This window comes from Gallus gallus, chromosome 2 (genome assembly GCF_016699485.2).
Source record: "Gallus gallus isolate bGalGal1 chromosome 2, bGalGal1.mat.broiler.GRCg7b, whole genome shotgun sequence".
Taxonomy (NCBI): Eukaryota; Metazoa; Chordata; class Aves; order Galliformes; family Phasianidae; genus Gallus; species Gallus gallus.
In genome coordinates this window covers 114,478,911-114,498,595 of record NC_052533.1, presented here as the reverse complement: position 1 = coordinate 114,498,595, position 19,685 = coordinate 114,478,911, and the positions used below count along the sequence as shown (strand labels likewise).

General features: G+C 36.9%; 1 protein-coding gene across 6 annotated transcripts in view; it reads left to right on the top strand.

The window, feature by feature from the left end:
• ARMC1 (armadillo repeat containing 1) overlaps positions 1-19,000 on the top strand; it is a 30,802-nt gene extending 11,802 nt beyond the window's left edge. For all 6 annotated transcript variants that reach the window (XM_015282726.4, XM_025147335.3, NM_001031573.2 and 3 more), the window contains 4 exons: positions 12,735-12,924; positions 16,104-16,220; positions 16,309-16,383; positions 16,731-19,000. In XM_015282726.4, the coding sequence (XP_015138212.1) occupies positions 12,735-12,924; positions 16,104-16,220; positions 16,309-16,383; positions 16,731-16,922 (574 nt within the window). In that variant the 3' untranslated portion in view covers positions 16,923-19,000. The remainder of the gene's footprint in view (positions 1-12,734; positions 12,925-16,103; positions 16,221-16,308; positions 16,384-16,730) is intronic.
• Positions 19,001-19,685: the final 685 nt, after the last annotated feature.

The following is a 19,685-nucleotide window of genomic DNA, read 5'->3' as shown; positions in this document are numbered from 1 at the left end:
TTGCTGGCTTTATGAATTGTGTGGAGTACTTAATGTGTCCGTATGGACTTTATAAAATGTTATTAGCAGCTTCTAGAATTAAAATTAATTAGGATTTATAGCCTACAAGGAAATATACTAATTTGTGTTCAGAGTGAAAGTGACTTTTCATGGACAGTAAAGGTCAAAGTTTATATTTTTTCTTGATCTTTATGAAGAGCATAATGGAACATAAATATAACTAACGTGTATTTAAAAAAAAAAGCACAAAAAACAATGAGTCAATATACTGAATAGCTCTCATTATGGAATAGGAAATTACTGAGGGTAAAATTCCAATTACTTAGCTAAAAGAGCTTTTCAAGATAGTCTTCCTTTGCCAGGGTGTCAGATTTAACAAGCTGAACTAAATCCAGTGCATTAATCAGCTCTTTCAATTTATTACTTGCCTAAGAAGATTAGGGCAATTAATATGTGCTTAATTAGAGTCCCTTGCAGATACAGTAAAATACATGCAGTCTATAATTGCTGACTTCTTACTCAATTTTAATTTTTGGTTGTCTTAATTACCTACACTTTTTGAAAATTTAATTATTCGTTGAAACCAGCCAAGTTTAAATTTATGATGTCAAAATAATAAAAAAAAAAACCCCACCACAACAGAACGGAGTAGTATTTGCTGAAATGAAAACAGTAGGACTGTAGCATCACAACAGCTTTGCCATCGTAGCTGTATGACATCCTGCTTTGTCTCCTTTGTGAGAAAGGAAGAATGGCTGGGGGTGGACAGGGCAAAGGCCGTGTATTAATTAACAAGAAAGCATATCACATCTTTAAAGGGATGTGTGGTGGTGGAGGGGATGTTGCCGTATCATAACTGGCCACAGGATAGTACTTTGTGTGAAAATGTAGCTAAAAAAATTCTGACAACTTTTCAAATTTGCTATATGTATGAATTTATGCTATTGATTGGAGTATTTAAATTCTAATATGAAAATGAGAAAGGGATAGCTCTTCATAGATTGTAGAGATTTTAATTTTCTGTATGTGACTTGGTAATTTTGTCATTCTTGGAATTTATTGTGTGTTTTTTTGTTTGTTTAACATCAAAATGGAGAAATGACTGAGGATTGGGTAATGTGAAACTTGGTTGTGTTGCATGATTGTTTTTGAACTGTACCATACTTCTGATTCGGAGAAGTTGTTTTCTCTCCGAAAATCATGGTTATCATGTGTCTTAAATATTCCTTGAGCAGAAGGCTAAAAAATGTTGTTTCCAGAAATTAATTTACATTGCATCACCCGGATGTCTTCATCTTTTCCATACTTCCATTCCTGGCCTGGAAGATGCTCTATTCCCTGTTTCCTTTCCTCATCTTTCCCTTCCTGTTATCTTTCCAAGCATACTTGCTTTACCTGCTCTGTTTTTCTTTTTTGTCTCTTAGAAGTTAAGTGCTTCTAGAAAATTACATCCTTGGTTGTTGGTGCATCTCTTCGGGCTGTGGGGTTCCAGTCTCTTCAGTGCTGTAACAATGCGGTTGTTAATAATAGATGGTCACAGCAGGAGGATATCTGCAGGCTGCTTCATTCAGTGTTGTTAAGCAAATTGGCCAAATATCCTACTACTGTGTCTTAAGTTTCCTTAAGGAACGACTTTTTACCTATTTTGTTAATCTTGAGTTTCAGAAGTGGTTTGGTTTTTTATTTTTCGAAAAGCATCTTCTGTCAAAAAAAGAAACAAGAACAACCCACAGTCCCATATACAGTGAAGTATTAGGGATTATAAGCAAAATCAATATGTCCTCTATAAATATACCATTGTATTTGTTCTAAGTGGCTGAATACTACTTTTGTCTGCTAAACAACTTCCTGGTATCTGGAAATTCTATATAGGAGGGAGTGGAGGGATCAGGGAGCAGATGGGTTCAATGTCATACTTACCTCACTAAGGCATATATGTGTGTACATATACGTATATATGTATATATATGTAGTCAAGGTTTTTGCTCTTTCAGTTTATGAGTCATGGCAAACTATGAAGAATTCAGTAATTGTTTTTCAAATATTTTTGTATCCTTGTAATACACTTAGTGTTGTGAAAGGCATAGGGAGCTATGAACTCGACACAGATTCAGACACAGATGCAAATGATAACAAATAAAACACAAAAAGCATTAGGTAGTAAAATGACGTGGCATCCAAAAACTTGGACTTCAGCTGTGGTCTAATGGACTTTCTGGGAGAAGGTTAATTATTTTTGTGGGATTAACAAAATACAGTGTAAAAGCTCAATAGCTGAATGTCGTTTGTAAGAACAGTCCAAGACTTGATGGCCAATGGTTCAGATGCAAGTAGATGTTTAAATATCAAAGTATTACTATGGACTTATATTTTTCAGGGTTTAATGGACGTTGGCAGTTAAAATCCTGTTCTCAACCAGGGGTGAAGTTTAGGGGAAGGTGTATCACATTGATAGTTTCTTTCGGTGTGTGTGTGTGGAGTTGGTCGCAGAAGAATCTGAATGTGTAACCAAATGGAAGGATCTGTACTCTGTGCACTATAACATGCAATGGACTTGTTTACTTTCAGCATTATTCCTTTCATCTTGGGACTCTTCTCTAGTCAAAGTGGTATTAGTCAAGTCATCATTTATTCTACGCAACCTGTTTGCTTACTGTGCTCTTCACAATCAGCACTGTGTCTTCTCTAGCCATTGAAGTGGTTGTCAACCCTGAAATTAGGCTTTTTGTGTGTTTATATTCTTTTCATTCATGTGTTACTGTTCTATAATTCCTATTAGCTATTCCTATCTCAGTTTGGTTTTACTTTCTGCTGTCCAAACTACTGCTTCTACTATACGACCTTCCACTTGATGTCTGGCATATCTGGCATACGTGCATTGCGGCTGTTGGTTGTGTGGCTTTTCATCATTTGGTCCCTGTCTCAGCAACCATGGTTCAGTATTTATTTTTTGTAAAGAGTGGGCAACAATCATTAATTCAGTGCTTTTTACTCAGAAGTGAAGAAACGAGTTGGGAATTTCGAAAATGATCTATTAGTTTTTCATTGTAGGCAAGAAATATCGTGAAGAATGTTGCAGAATAAAGAAGAGAACTTTGAAACTGCAAAAAAAGTGTGTAAATAAAATACTGATAAGGGTTAAAATATGTCTGTGCTAAATGTCTCAGCCAGTTTCTTCCTTACTTAGAAACTTTCTGGAGAGTGAAGTTAATTGTTGACAAAGTAGTGTGAGCTTAAGGTGTTTTTTAACTCATATTTTTTCTGCAGACTTTGTATTTAAACAAATAATGGTCTCTTGAAGCACTGTGGTTTTGAATATTAAAAAATGAAGTTATTTGCAGTCTTGCATGAGTCCTGATGCGCTAAACAGTATAATCTGAGTTTATATTTGAAAATTGTGTACTATATGGCAAGAAAAGAAATTACTGTTGTGCTGAATTTAAGTGCATCAAAACTTGCTTGACGTGGCATGCCGAAAGGAAAATGTTCTGTTTTTGTAGTGGGATGCAGTACTGAGGTGGGAGGGAAAAGATTTTATGTGGATTGGCAGAAGAGACAGGAATAGTGGCAACTCAGGGTGCCTTTAACACTCAATAAACCTTGTAGTCAGCTGATGTCGAAGTATTTTAGAAATAGTGACCTTCACTGGTTACTATTGAGTTTACAAGAAAAAGTGCTGAGGTGGATTCTTCAATGATACGCTGACTTTTCCTGACAGCTCACTAAAATAAAGAGCGAAGGAAGCTTAAGGTGCTTTGAAATGAAAATAGCAAATGTTATTGTCAAGTATTTAATACTGCAGGTGTGGATTGATGGTATTGTAGCCTAGAGCCATTTATCTGTGAAAAGGGAGGAGGCAGATACTTATCTCTGCGAGGTTTCTCATCTTTCCTTGCCAGTATCAAATGTCTGCTTTTGGATTACAGTAATCAGATGATGCTTGTCCCTGGCTTTTGACCTTCATGTGAAGTGTCTGTACAAAAAAAAAAAAAAAAAAAGAAACATGCTGTCCTTTTGGCTAGCATTGAAGTTGCTGGTAATACCGGTTTGCTTTATAAAACAAACATGACAAACAACCACCTCACAATCAATTGCAAACAGGTAGTTCGAGACAAAAGCAAGATGTCTAAATTAGTCATTGCTTTCAAAGTTACCTACTTCAAGTTTCTGCTGAATATATAAATGTTGACTATATTGGGAAATGCACAAAAAACAAAGCTTCTGTACAAATAAGCCCATGCAGACTAAATTTTTTCCTCCTCTGCTGGTTGGTGCTGTAGTTTAACTTTAGTTGTTTACACAGGTTATGTTCAAGGATACCTAAGTATGCAACCTTTTCTTACTTTCTTTTTTTTTTTTTGTCCAAAAAATTCAGGGATATAAACAGGAGAAGCTTAGTACTCAAAAATTGAGCTATTTTTGAAGGTTTATAAGGATTTTCCATATAACGATGTGCTATCGCTGTGCATTACTATGTGATGAGCTTAATGGCATTAGAATATGTGGTAATACAACAAGTGGCGTTTGGCTTCCTGCATTATCCTAAAATCTTATGAGCAAAGCTTAAATTCAGTACTACCAATATTCCTACCTGATCACTACAGCATTATTATTGGGAAGAATTACCTTTCTAATTCCAGCATTTGATATCTTGCACCAGAAAAGACCGAAGAGCAATGTTACCCTTAAGGTTTTTTTTTAATGCCAATGCAATTTGCTGAAGCCATGTAATGAACATGATTTGTCATATAAGGCCATTAAATAATTACTGTTCATTAGCAGGCAAGATGTTAAGACTAGCTACTGTGAAATCTGAAGTGGAGTTTGTGTCTGTTATGCAGACTCTTGTCTAGCAAATGCTACTCTGAAGCCTTTTGAGTTTAGTTGAGTAACAGGCCTTGATTTTTTTCCTTTTTTTTTTTTCTTTTTGTGATGGAGAATATGTCCATATGGTAGAAAGCAAGCTGTGGAAGATCAAAAGTTGATCTCCATTTAGCATATAAATAGCAAGAGTTAAACAAAATTGGATGAATAGATGGGTTAAGCATATGGCATATGTTCAAATCTGTTATCCCATTCTTGTAAGTTTGTTCTCTTCTTGTGATCAGAGGACAATAGAATAAATCAGGGGAACAGTCTAAGCACTAGGTAATTGTGCTGTTTGGTAGATATTTAAGATTATATTGTGGTCACTGACTTTACCGTAGCTAATGAATTGTACTGTAATTTTACTCAGATTTGCAACTTGTGTTTAATACTTACAGTGTAGATTTTTTTTTTAACAGTCTTGAGACCATCAATCATGATATTTATATGATATTTCTCTGAATTTCTAAGATGAGATTTAAGTTGAGCTGGAAGTGGCACTGGGAAATGCAATCTTCATTCCTAACATTGGTGAAGTGTCTCTTGTTTTTAGTGCAAAATCCACTTGAAGACATCTGGTTTCCTTTTTCTTTTCCAACCTTTTCCCAACTTAGTATCTCGTGGTCAAATTCTCAAGGCCAGTAGTGCAAGTAGGGACTGGAAGACTAGCATCGTGCAGGTCTGGAAAGCACTCTAGGAAAGTCTGTTTGTCCCTGCCTCGTTTACATTGTGTGCCAGCCTTGGTGTAAATAAAGGTGACGTAGAGCTAGCACTTGGCTGATACCATTAGGGTGCTGTCACATGCACAACTGCTCTCAGACATCGAGCAGTCCAGCTGCTTGATTTCTGGATTTAGAGGCTTGTAGTGCTGCAGCTCTGAGTGTCACTTCAGACTTCCCAGACCTATAGGCTCTATTGTTTTCCCTATGAAATGATTTCTGATCGTTAACCCACTGCTATGCTGATATGTTGCTTTTGGATAGGTACGCATCTTGCTTTCCACATACTTGAGAATTCTGACTTATTAAAATAAGTCCACAACTGCTTTATGATGTTATCTGGCCTTTATTATCTGTTTTGGGGCTAGAGGAAACTGAACAAGTGGTGTACTGGAAGGGACAGCATGGTGTTAGCACCTTCCTGGGACTGTGTGAAAGTGTACACTGAAGTAGTACTCCTTTATGAGTTGATTTCAAATGCCTTCCCTGTTGCCTGGAATGAGTCAGGAGAGCAGCCATATGCTTGTGAGACCAACATATCATGGGATGCACAAAAAGCACACAAGAAAGAGCAACATTCTTGGAGATAAGAAAGAATCCTGCCCTGGCACTGGAGCAGAACAGCCCGAAAAAGCAGCCAGATCAAATAACTGTCTTGAAACAGATTGCTTTTTCTCTAATACCATGCTCTTTCTTTAGGCTTGTCATTCATGCTCAAAGTTTTCATCAAAACCGTGTCAATCACTGTGTCTCACTTCTAGAATCAAGGATTAGTGTTTTTTTTCTCTCTCACAGGATATAGGAATTCTTTGCAATTTACTACTCCTTTAGGTAGCGGCAGTTTCTGTCTTTGAATATAAGGAGAATGAACTCTGAAAGAAATTGGTCACCTGGAAATAAATATATCAGTGGTCTTAAGGGCATAATAAAGTTGCATATTGGATGATGCAGTCCAATATTGGATGATAAAGTCCAATAAATTTGGACAGAATTCATGCCAATCCATTAAGTTCTGGCTTGTGGGTTTTCTGGTGTTTTTTTTTTCTATATAGGATACCACATTTACTACAATGAATGGTATTACAGAAATGAAATCTTGGAGTTGTTTTCACTTTCAATTCATGTTAGATGTCTATGAGTAGGCAATTTAGTTTGGCATTCAGTTGAACTTTCTAAAGGTTTTCACAGAATCATGGAACGGCTGAAGCTGGCAAAACCTCTGGGTTCATCTGGTATGAATCCTCCTTAAGCAGGGACACCCAGAGCAGGGCGCCCAGGCACGTGTCCAGGCAGCTTTTGGAGAAGGGTGAGATTCTTCATCCTCTCTAGGCAACCTATGCCAGTGCTCAGGCACCATCACAGAGAAAAAAATGTTTCCTGATGTTCCAGCAGATACTCCTGTATTTCTGTTTGTGCCCATTGCCTCTTGTTCTTTCACTGGGCACTGCTAAAAAGAGCCAAGCTCCATCTTCATTGCATAAAATCACCCCGAGCCTTTTCTTCTTTTGGTTGAACAGTCCCAGGTTTGGGCCTACCTGGACCCAGCACTCCAGGTGTGGCCTCACCAGAGCTGAGTAGAAGGGAAGAATTACCTCCCATACCTGTTGACAGGACTTTGCCTAATGCAGCACAGGATACCATTAGCTTCCTTTTTGTCAAGGGTATGCTGCTGGCTCGTGTTCAAGTTGGTGTCTACCAGCACATTTTCTACCAGGCTGCTTTCCAGCTGGGTGGCTGCAGCAGGTACTTATGCCGGGGGTTGATCCTTTGCAGGTGCAGGACTCTGCACTTCTCCTTGTTGAACATCATCACGTTCTCGTCAGCCCACTTCTCCAGCGTATCAAGGTTCCTCTGGATGGCAGCACGACCCTCTAAGTCAGATGCTGTCCACCCAGTTTTGTGTCATCTGCAAATTTTCTGAGGGTTCACTCTATCAACCAGACCATTAGTGAAGGCGTTGAACAGAACTGGACCTGTTATTAACTGCTGGGATATGCAGCCTGCAGTCAGACTTTGTGCTGATCATCGCACTCTGGGCCAAATAAGACTTTTCTTTGGTATATCAATGCTGACTGCTCCTAATCATCTTCTCCTTTATGTTCCTGGAAACTGATTAGGATTGATTAGCTGCTCCACCACCTTCCCAGGGATGGATCAGCCTGTAGTTCTGTGGCTCCTCCTTCTTGCGTCGGTTGAAGATGAGTGTGACAGTTGCTTTCCTCTGGTTCCCCGGCACCTGTCCCAGCTGCAGTGATGATTCAGAGATTTTCAAGAGCCTTGAATTCTCATCACAAATTGACATACAACCAAAAGCAGTGTCATTGTATAAGTGTGTCTGGGCTTTAAGTATGGAATTAAATGACACAAGTCTTTTTGATAGAATCTGAAATGTTACTAAATCTCTGGCAAACCCTCCGTAATTTGAAAATCTCCTTTCTTTAGGTTATAAGCTCAGTAGAACTTTCTAATGAAATTCCATTATAGTATTTCTGTTATCAGTTTATTCTTTAAAGCATAATGTATGCCATTAAGGAAACGCATGTAATGGTTTCTGTGCATATTCACAGGGTCTGCTGTACTTCGAGCAGGGTTGTGGTTGCATCTGTTTCTCCTGATTCTGGGGTGCATATGTGCATATGTTTATATTAAAGAAATATGTATATACAAAATTACAGAAAGGATAGAGTAGGCTTTATATACATGCACACACATATATAAAAATACATAAAATACATACATAAAAATATATAAAAATAAATACTTTTATTTATATATTATTATAACGGTCATATATGGAACATATATGTCATATATGGAACTATCATGGTCCTGTATTATCCCTGTTTGGAGAAAGACTGTTACATTAGTCTTCCTCAACCTTTATACTTCTAAAGGAAGAAACACAACTGTCTACATTACATTTACGTCAGATATGACTCTACTGGGAGGGCTGTTGGGCACATTCTGTTATCATTTATGATGCTGTATGTGTGCTTAGATCACATGCTGATGATGCAACCGTAATGCTATGTGCTGCTTACCCATTCTATGCAAGCGTGCATACTTTACGCACATCAAATATACCTTTGGAATTGTGGCCATTACTGTTTTTGTTAAGTCCTGTCTTAAAATATTGAGTCCTGATTTTAAAAATATCTTATGTTAAAAACATCTGCAGCATTTGGACTGTGTTTATAAAGTTATTTTTAATTTCAAAGAAAATGAGATATTTCTTTTATCCTCTTCTCACAGATACAGCACATGTCAATTGGATTCTGTGTCCATCATACTTACATAGCCAACTTTGAGTGAGCATAATGGAAGGACAGGCAGCAATCTAGGATGACAGGAATCCAAGAAGACAGTTAAAATTAAAGGTTTGGGTTTCTGACAGGCATCTTCTAAATCTTGCTGAAGTAATGTAAGATGTTACCGCCAACTCTTACTCTCACTTTACTCCAGCCAGAGGCTATCGTTTCCCTAGCAGCAGAAGACTAGGTACTACATAGTGACTCAGTAATAGGTTCCTACACTTTCTGTGGTGATGAAGCACCATACGCGAGGAATGACTGAAAAATAAGCAGGAGTTTGCTTCTGCTGCTCTGGCAGTGGTGGGAGGCTGGATTGAATGGCTATGAATAAGGGTGTCAGAAACCACTGAAACACAATTGATGAGAGGGCTTGTAGTGATGTCTCCAGGACCCTCTTAAGGTTTCATTTTTTTCTCATTTCAGGCAACAAAACCACAGCCCATGCGTCAAGTTTTTTTTAATGCTTTTGTTATTCTAATATTTTTCTATTTTACATGTAGTTTTGTTGGTTTTTATCTTGTTACATATATAGCGTATAAAAACAGTATCGAGCATCCCTGTGGTTTTACAGTGGAGAGAGTTTATTATACTTGTTTACTTACAGATGGATGTTTTTCTGAGGGAAATTAAGGTTTCTTTTGTTTTCATAGCTGTTGTGTATATTGCTTTAATGAATGTGTAACCGACTGATGCAAAACTTCTGTTCACTCATTTTACTAGTACATTTGATTATAGAAGGCTCTGTGGGAGATTTTGTTGATTTTTGTGATAACTGAACTGCTGAAAGTATGGTATTGCATTAGTGCAAAATAGAACTGTGTGCGTTGTTTTATTATTGTTATTTTTGAGATTGTCTTGCAATCTGACATTCTTATATTCTTATGTCATCTGTAGTGTGTGAACTTCAGGCTCTTTTTGTTACACAGTCGCTCATTTAGCTCAACAGATTCTACTTTTTTAAGAGTAAAATCTTGTGTTTGGGACTTTTTTAAATGTAGGAGGGATAATTCATGTTATCATTTGTAACTTTGTGATAGATGGTATTAATCTTTCACGTAGAAATTAGAGAAAACGATCTGAGTGCTTTGTGTGTGTATACATATTTACCTTTGTAGACTTGTTTTGAGAATAACTTAGAGTACTTGTATCAAATAAGAGCAGCAGGCTGGAGAGTTGGGTGGAAAAGAACCTGATGAGGTTCACCAAGGGCAAGTGCAGAGTCCTGTACCTGGGGAGGAATAACTACATGCATCAATACAGCTTATGGGCTGACCTGCTAGAAGGGAGTTCTGCAAAGAAGGACGTGGGGGTCCTGGTGGACAGCAGGTTGGCCATGAGTCAGCTTTGTGGCCAAGAAGGCCAATGGAATCCTGGAGTACTTGAAAAGAGCAGCCAGCAGGTTGAGGTAGGTGATCCTTCCCCTCTGCTCTGTCCTGGTGAGGCCACATGTGGAGTACTGTGTCCAGGTCTGAGCTTCTCAGTTCAAGGATAGGTTGCTTCTAGAGAGAGTCCAGCAGAGTGCTACAGAGGTGTGGGGCCTGGAGCGTCTCCCTTATGAGGAAAGGCGGAGATAGCTGGGACTGTTGAGCTGGAGAAGAGAAGACTGAGGGGAGGATCTTATCAATGCTTATAAGTGTCTAAAGGGTGGGAGTCAAGTGGTTGGGTCAGGCTTTTTTCACTGGTGCCCAGTGACAGAAAGAACAAGGGGCAATGGGCACAGGCTGGAACACAGGAAGTTCCATATAAACATGAGGAAAAACTTTACTGTGAGAGTGACAGAGCACTAGAAGAAGCTGCCTGGAGGGGTCATGGAACCTTCTCAAGAGATATTCATAGCTCACCTGGATGCTTACTTGTGCAACCTACTGACAGAGAATCTGCTTTAGCAGGGGAGTTGGACTTGATGATCTCCAGAGGTTCCTTCCTACCTCTATGATTCTGTGATTCTCTGTAACTCACTTGATATGATATGTATATATACATATACATATATATGTACAAATATATATGTATATTTTTTGATTGCAGGAATTTGCAAAAACTAATGTCTGTGTAAATTTCTTAGTGTCTTGATAAGGTGTCACTTCTGCACAAGCTAGTCTATTACTGCCTCAAGACATTAGCTTGCATGGCTTTGCTGTTAAGCTATCACTTGTTCTGTTACTTTATCTAGTGACTTAGATAAGGATCAAGTTGAAGTTTTCGTGAGTTTTCGCACTTGTTTCTGTGAATTGATTTAAGCATTTTATTTCCTCACTAGAAAAGCAGAATGTAAGCATGTATTTAAAAATTGCACATGTGCTAAAGTGCTTTGCTATTTCAGGTCTTGTTTTTTTTCTTATTATAATTAGGTTTAGGCAGTGACTTGTTATTTCCTATTTTTTTCCTTGAATTCTAATGCTCACTTATGTTCTGAGTGACCATAAGAACTCAGGTTTTCTTCTCTGAAGGGGTGCTGCCTAAATCAACGTGCACAGAATTAAAACAAAAGAAGGCTAACTGGTAGCCCCACAGGTTGTGAATTCATAGAATCACTAAGGTTGGAAGAGGCCACTATGATCGTCTACTCCAGTTGTCAGCCCATCCCCACTATGCCCACTATCCCATGTTCCTCAGTGGCACAGCTACGTGGTTCTTGAACGTTTCCAGGAATGGTAACTACTGCTTCCCTGCACAGCCTGTTCCAATGCGTTATCACTCACTGAGGAGAAATTTTTCCTAGTATCCAACCAGTTCCTCATGTGCTTGCTTCAGTGTTCTTTCTTAGACATGTGTTAGGGTGGAGAAGATGTTTAATGTATGGTATTTAAGAAAGTAAAATAGGAAACAAACAAAAAAAAACCCAACAATTCTAAATGTACATGTTAATTATTTGGTCTTTGCTAAACAAAACAGTGAAGCTCGGATTCATTGTTCTAAGATTAATTGCATGCTCATCCTATAATAATTTTGTTTCTGCACGTGGATTTAAATCAGTGTTGTAATTAAAACAAGGATGAGTTTGGACAATGGATTTATATTCTTTATTAAAATTAGTTTTCGTTAATCATAAGAAATTAATATATCTGACATAAAATATCAGATTATATCTGCATTTTTCTATCTAAGAAGTGCATATCCCTTAGATTTTTAAGATAATCTGGGATTCTACTTTGCTGTTGTTGCTCAGCAACTTTTGGGAAGAAACATTTGTGAAGGTTACAGTTCCATAGAGAGAGCATTTTTGTTATGTAATGATGAAAGTGGAAAACAAATGTATCTCAAAACAATTGTGACTTTTTATTTAAAAACAAACCAACCTTGATGTGACTGAAGTAACGTTAGTGTGCTGAGAATCTGCTGCTGCTTTTTGTTTCTAGTTTTCCAGCTAATGTAAACTGTATTCATGTAGTTTAAGAACCATGGTTTGCTTATGATTATGTAAGAATTAAAGCAGCTTAAAAATTTGGAGTGTGAGTAATAAGGAAATGAATTTCTGTAATTCCAAACTCCAGTAAAGTTTCAGTCGTAGCTTTCTCATTTGTATGATGCCTTGTAAGGAGTGAAAACAAGCATGACCAAGTTTTGTTCAGCTGAGAGTGCTAAAATGTGAATGGTAGAACAGGAACTCACGAGTACAAAAGTGGTTGAATATGCCATTCAATGACTCAAGTGCTGTTGGATTTTTTTGTTTGTTTGTTTTCCTTTTTAGAAGTCCTTTTTAACATTTTGTTATGTATTAACTGTGTAATAGTATTTCTGTAGCATGTGGAGTATTTCAGTTGCTAGGACATGAGTGGTAGCTGGGGAACTAATGTAAAAATAAATCTTTATCCATCTTAATCCCTTTTTATTTAAGGACCACTACGCCTGGAGAGACTAAACTTCTGGCTTCTGAAGTCTATGACATCCTTCAGTCTTCCAACATGTCAGACATGGACAATGTGAATGAAATGAATTACCGTCGAAGGAAAGCACAGTTTTTCCTGGGCAGCACAAATAAACGTGCTAAGACAGTGGTTTTACATATAGATGGCCTTGATGATTCGGTAAGGAAACCCTCAGCACTTGAGTAAATAAGGCATACTGTACTGAGATGTGTTCTGCATGCACAGGTGATGTGTTCAAGCTAGTTGTATGTATGATATCATCAGCAATTCCTTGGAATTATGTTTCATGTCACAGGATTGATATAAAATCTTGCATAAATTGAGCATACTCAGAATGTCTAAAGACATTTTTAAGGCAAGTTTCCTTTTTTAACTACTATAAAATCTATTTTGTTCCTGCTTTTCCTTTCTTTTCTTTTTCAAGAAAGAATGGAATAAACAAGGTACCTTCAGCAGTCTCACTCAATATCTTGTGCTTGTAGCAGACTTAAAAAAAGAAAAGTTGACTTATGTGTAAGAGATCTAAATAGGTGCTTTTTTATTTGCCTTAATTTGGAAACACTGGTGTTTTCTTTGAGTTGGTTTTGCTACATCTTTTCATTGACTGTGAGATCTTTTCTACTGTAGTGACCAGAATGGCATTTGAGTTAATGAGGTCTCACTGAGTCTTTATATAATGTCAGAATTACTTCTACGGATTTATCTACCGTACCCCTGTAGATAACACCCCAGGGCCATGTTTGCCTTTTTACGGCTGCCAAACAGCATGTAGACTGTTTAAGCATGTTATCCACAAGTGCCCTCCGGACTCTGTATCTTTGGTTTTGTACCCATTTTAAATGATCAAACCTGATCCTTTGCTTTGTTGCTTTACATTTTGCCAAGTAAGCGTGTCCACAAGCCCAGTTTATCAACAGCATGCCCGTCGTACTGTTTTCGTAAGACCATAGTTAATTGCTTTAGAAATAACATGCTGTTCTAGCTCACTTTATGCAAAGTAAATATTTTTTACAGTTTTGTCTGTCCACCACTCGCTCTGTGTAGAAAGGCAGTTCTTTGTCAAGACTGTTGTTTTTTGTATTGTGAAGCGTTTGTGTCCTGTTTTGTTATCTTTTCATTGTTTTTTTTTCTTATTTGGGTGGTTTTTGTTTTTATGCTTGTAATTGGTTTATTTATTCATAGCTGTCTCCAAGAAAGAAATTTCATCCGCTTTGAGTGTGAGTTTAGATGTGCTAATTGTAGTCCAATTCTATCGTAAAAACATTTTTATGTGTACTTTGACAAATGGAACCTGAGCATAAAACCTGGAGTTTTATTGTTTCAGGTGTTGAGACAAAGGTATTCACTGTCCCTCTAAAAAAGTGTAAGAAATTTAGATATGCAGATCCAGAGAGCAAAACTGCAGGGTTCTGTTGTTGCCTGGAGCACACCAGCATGCTTTCTTAGCTCATTGTTGAAGAAAAGAACAATCTGACTGTGTGCTAGCTGGCGATATGCAGTGTAAATAGCTCTGTATTTCATCAGTTTCATTCAACAGTTTATACCCACCTTAACCAGCAAAGAATGTTAGCTGAGACACAGAAGTGTGAGGCAGCATAGTAAATAAATGCAGGGCAGTAAATACTGTGTTCTCAATTTACCTCTGAGTTTTTTTTCAGTCATTTGGATTAGAGACAAAAAGCTGCTGTTAGGAAAGGTGACAAGTCCTAACATTACTGTGTATTTCAAAACCTCAAATAGTAAGTATTGATTACTTCAGGAAGAGAGGGGAAAGGTCAGTTGTTATTTCGTGTGCAGCAGGATGTTTTTGTTTTAAGGTCTAATTACCAAATTAGATCATAAGCTTGAAAATTAAAGAATAATGAAGCAGTAGTTCAGGAATTAGGTTTTGATGGGGTTTGTGCCTTATTTCCATAGTTGGGCATACTTTGCAAAAGACATTTGTGCAGCAAAGCTGGAGGATACCAAACTTTCAGCTTGTTCAGGGTTCCAAATGGATGTTGGTAAGTGTTATCCTTAAGAAGCGTCTTCAAGAAGATGAATTACCCGATCACTGAAAACCTTATTCTGAATTCAACTGAGGTGCCTAAGGTAACTTAGCTTGGGATCTCAGACTAAAAAGTCAAGTTGTATGACAGACAGCATTGCCATACAACTGTTATTTATTTAGACCAAAAAGCTACAATTGAGTTGCTTCTTGTGTCTAAAAGTAGTTTAGACATTCACTCATGGAAGGCAGCCGTGATCTTTGCATCAGATACTTCTTGTATATAATAAATGCAGCGTATCTGGCAGTGCTAATTTTAATTGTCAAAAATGTTAACTGTTTCAGTACATAAAGGTACACGAATGAATTGTTTCATTGCATATGTTAAACTACTGACAACAGACTGTTTCAGTCAGTTGTCATCTCTTGGAGAGATTAAATTTAAGTTTATTGACTTTTTGTGCATGAAACTGTCCCAGGTACTGACCAGTAGGTATTTGGGAACTAACATTAATATGCTTTGAAATAACTTAGTATTTAAAATATCACCAAAACTTGGACTAAAAGTTAAATACATCATTATTTTGAACCTGGTAATACTGTCAGTTTATTTCTGATACAGTGCATCTTTTGATTTTTTCCCTTCTGTGCTAGCAGTCTCTCCAAATATATTTTGCTGCCTTTTGTTACAACCGCCTTGTCATGCAAATACTAGAAGGAAAGAAAAATAGAACATTCTAAGATAATACAGAACAGATGCAACTAGTACAGATCGATGTAATGCTACAGCACAGTAGGTGATGTCACTTGCTTTAAACATAACATCCCAAGGGTTATCAACCAAATATTTTCCCTTTTGAAATAATGCTGTGTAGTGATGTCCATGAGCTGCCACAGACGAAGCAATTGCAAGATACAACAGCTGCTCTGATGCTTTCAGTCAGTATGGATGCAAGGTGTCTGATAAATAGCAACTTAAACACTAACTACTCATCAATGAGCACTTCAGTCAATCAGAACTTAACCAGAGGGGACTGTTTAGCTGATCATACGGAGAAAAACATTCTTTGCTTTTCAGCATTTTTCTCTAATTATTTACAGTTGATTCCATCCTTCTTTGATTTCTAAAGTGTAAGCAGTTTCTTTTTTTTCTTTCTTTTTTTTTTTTTTTTTTGTGGCAAGAGAGTCTAATATTTGTGCACATAAATATAAGTCTTAGTTTTTCTATTTTATGTAATTGCTGTTGAATAAGCTATCTGCCTTCAGATGTACAGGAATTCTTTAGTAACTGTTAGCTTTTACATAGTGTCTTGTGTAAATACTTCATATGTGGGGCTCTTTTTTTTCCTAGTCTCGAAGAAATCTTTGTGAAGAAGCTTTGCTGAAAATTAAAGGTGTTATTAGTTTTACATTTCAAATGGCTGTTCAGAGATGTGTGGTCCGAATTCGCTCAGACTTAAAAGCAGAGGTAAGAGCTCAGTAATTCTCCAGATCCTCGCATTATTGTATTTTTGTTATGTTAAGTTCTTGATTATTTTTCTTTGTACTTGTTCTAGGCTTTGGCAACAGCAATAGCATCAACCAAAGTTATGAAGGCACAGCAAGTTGTAAAAAGTGAAAGTGGTGAGGAGGTAGGATATGTCTGTAATTTTTTCTCGCCTTAATTATGTTTTCTTGATATGAAAAGGATCAGATTGAAACTTTTTTTTGTAGCATCAGTTCCTGAAGTGTTTTAATTTCATCACTACAGTAGAAGACTTGCGTCTGTTGGAGTTGCATCTTTCTCCGTGTTAAGCCAGTGCTTTCTGTGTATATCTTCCAAGCGTGGTAGATTCTAGACATGTCAATTTCTGTACTCAATGTATGGGCGGAGGGAGTCTCACAGCATCTATGCCTGTAATCCTGAATATATAACTTCCATTATTTTTCTTTCAAGTTGCACCATTTGACATGATTTTAATCTCTTATGTTTTATCAGATGCTAGTTCCGTTTCAAGATACTCCAGTGGAAGTAGAACAGAATACAGATCTACCTGAGTATTTACCAGAAGACGAAAGCCCTAGTAAGGAACAGGATAAAGCAGTGTCTCGTGTTGGGTCACATCCAGAAGGTGCAGCAAGCTGGCTCAGCACAGCAGCAAACTTTCTATCTAGATCTTTCTACTGGTGAACTTGTATTTGGTGTTAAAAGACTGTGTGAGCCAACAGGGGGGCCAGTTTTCCATTGGTGTGGTGAACTGCCAAGTGCAATTTGCAATAAATTATCACAAAAATTTTAGATTACGCAAATGTATGCTGCATTTTACATTTTATTGGACGTTTGACCTGATAGGACAGGGGTCAAAGGACAGAGGCCTCCAATCAAATTGTTCCTTTATTTGTTTTTCATGTAGATTTTATTGCTTCACTTTTTTAAAGAAATGGGTCCACTATTACATACCAAACATTTATGTGTATAGAGCTTTAAGTTTGACTTCACATAGAACACATGATAGGGAGAATCCATTTAACTTCAGACTCAGGGCCTCTGTGAATGAAAATCGTAATGGCTAAATGTGTATTAAGTAAAATGCTCTTTTTATTTCTGCATCCCTTAGGACTAATTTGATTCAATTTTCTGTATTCTGACTATAGAGAAAAAAAATATATATATAGTCTGCCTCTCTTTTTACCTTCATTTTTGCCAACCCTTTTCACAGAATGAGCATGATGCTCCCTTTTTGCTCTTAAGCTAGCATCACTACATACTTGAAATTTATAACCGTTTTATGTGTATTGCTTTTTTTTTTCAGTCTGAATTTAACCATTGGAGTGCTTGAGATTAAGAAATAAGGGATTGAGTAAACACAAGAATGTGTACATACATTGTACAGTAAATAAACTAGAACATATTTGTAATGATGGGTGTGACTGGGTCATGTATATAAATAATAAATACCACTGACTGCTCTTCAGGCTAGTTGGGAAGACTGTAGCAAAAAAGCTGTGGTCTAAGGTAGTGACAGCCTATTGCAGCTCTGTCTGAAGAGGGATGGAGGCTGTATTTGGTTGAGAAATGGTGTTCACTGTTAGGAAATATTTAATGGTAACTGAAACTTAATGAACTTGAAGAATAAAGCAGAACTGAATGCCTCTTTTGCCACAGTGCCACTCATAAATTTAGACTTTAATAACCCTTTTTATTTTGTTTTACCTAACAGACATGACATGTAAGTTCTCTCCTCTGGTCTTCATGAGGTTCCCATAGAATTACATCAGCTTGGACAGGCTTAAAAACATGTACAAACAATTGGCTTTACCTTGTTACTTACCGACAGTATAGATTTAAAGATGTCTTTGTAATTTATGTGACCAGAAATGATAATAAAAGCAAAACTTCTGTAGATAAAGACTAATATAGATCTGAGCTGTTATTATGCACTGTGTGCCTGAGAGGATTCAATACACAGTGCTTGAAAACTGCAGTGCTACGGCTTTGTTGCACTAGAGAAGTACAGCTAAGAACTTTAAATAATAATATAAACCTCATTATCCAGTGCTTTTTTTTTTTTTTTTTTTTTGGTGGTAATGTATTTGCTATATTGTTAACTTTTTTTTTTTTAACCACCTTGGAGACTCGGAGAAAAAGTTTAATGCATCAAAGTTATTCCCCTGTGCCCGTGCACAAGGAATAAAGGAAGTTCACTGGCTGCTATAATACTACAGAAATGCAGAGGGATGGTAATGTAAAATAATAACACAGATCAGAGTTCACCCACCCAAGTTATTTGTCATTCTAGGACAAAAAAAAAAAAAAAAGAAAAGAAAAGAAGCTTGTTGGCAGACTAGGTGTCTCATGTTTTTTAATATAACTAGTTTATTTTTGATTCAGGTTTACACGCACAGATTGAAAATACAGGCTTTTCGGGGCATGTATTGCTTTAAATATGTAATACTACTCTCATTGCTGTCTAGAATGTTACAGTACCAAATGTGTTTAAAAAGTCCTCTGTTCTATAGCCATGAATGCAGAGTTTGTTTTTCTGCATTAACATCTGTTTGCATTTGCATTGCTGCACATCTATTTACTAAAAGACTACACCCTTTGGATATTAATGGTTCAATACCAGTAGGTATTAAGTTTGTTTGTGCATTCGGTCTGTAGGTGTGCTTTTATGACAGTATTGCAGCTCTTGTAGAACAGTTTAAGGCATCTGTAAAAGTTTTTGAAATATATTGTAAAATAATAAAGGATAATATAACTAAAAATATGACTGCTGTTGGCTTCTTAAAGGTTGTGATATTCAAGTGTTTTGTGGTACTAAAAGTACATTGTTATCTTATTTAACAGTGCAATGCAAGTTAAGAGTCTTAGTGAGACCTTTGCCGCATATCACAATGAGTTTTTTTTGTATGTTTAGAGCATACTTTCATTTCAAACAAAGCTTTTGTAAAGGATAGGTAAGTAGAAGCCACTTAAGGATATTGTCTCAAATTCATTCTTAAGTTCTTTTTTTTTCTTCCTTTGTAAGAACATCAGTTTTCTTTGACTGATGGTGTCTACTGCGTATTTCGTCAGGGAAAATAAGCATCCTTCACTGTGGTAGTTGGTTTTGAAAAGCTTTTTGTAAACCAAAAAAAGCACATGGTTGATGATTTTATACTTTTTCAGAGGTCACATGAAAAGTAAGAAAGCCCTTTGACTTAAGAAGATGAAAAATAAATAAATATAAAATAGAAGCTTGCAGAAAGAATTTGAACTGGGAGACAGCTGTGGTCTCACGTTGCTCTAGCTATTCCTTGCTTTCCAAGGAATGCACTGCCTTGCATGATGGTTTAAGATCCTGAATTGTCCTAAGGTAATAGAAATGCGAAGCATAATAGAATAATCACTACCATGTTTCTACATAATAAGAGCAAATGCTGATGGGATAGGTAGGGGCAAAATTGAGAT